The sequence below is a fragment of the Penaeus monodon genome, chromosome 29, assembly GCF_015228065.2.
Source record: "Penaeus monodon isolate SGIC_2016 chromosome 29, NSTDA_Pmon_1, whole genome shotgun sequence".
NCBI lineage: Eukaryota > Metazoa > Arthropoda > Malacostraca > Decapoda > Penaeidae > Penaeus > Penaeus monodon.
This window is the reverse complement of record NC_051414.1, coordinates 3,713,321-3,713,560: the sequence shown is the minus strand read 5'-3', so window position 1 is coordinate 3,713,560 and position 240 is coordinate 3,713,321. Positions and strand designations below refer to the sequence as shown.

At 58.3% G+C, this 240-nt stretch overlaps 1 protein-coding gene across 1 annotated transcript in view; it reads left to right on the top strand.

Moving 5' to 3' along the window:
* Positions 1-240, top strand: part of LOC119591624 (protein O-linked-mannose beta-1,2-N-acetylglucosaminyltransferase 1-like) — a 6,235-nt gene that overhangs the window by 784 nt on the left and 5,211 nt on the right. The window contains exon 3 of the mRNA XM_037940377.1: positions 31-191. Within this exon, the coding sequence (XP_037796305.1) occupies positions 31-191 (161 nt within the window). The remainder of the gene's footprint in view (positions 1-30; positions 192-240) is intronic.

The window sequence follows — 240 nt, the reverse complement described above, 5'->3', positions numbered from 1 at the left end:
CATCAGGTCCCCCATACCTCGCCTCCGCAGGTCCCTTACGAGGAGAATCTGATCGACGTCGACATCAAGATCGAGGGCAAGATCGCAGAACACTACCGCATGGCCCTCGACGCCGCCTTCTCGCGTTTCCCCGAGGCCCCCAAGGCTATTCTGCTGGAGGAGGACCTGCTCGTTGCTCCAGACTTCTTCAGGTAAGCGCTGGGACGGGAAAAGACCTGTGTTGTGTGTATGTGAGGGTAA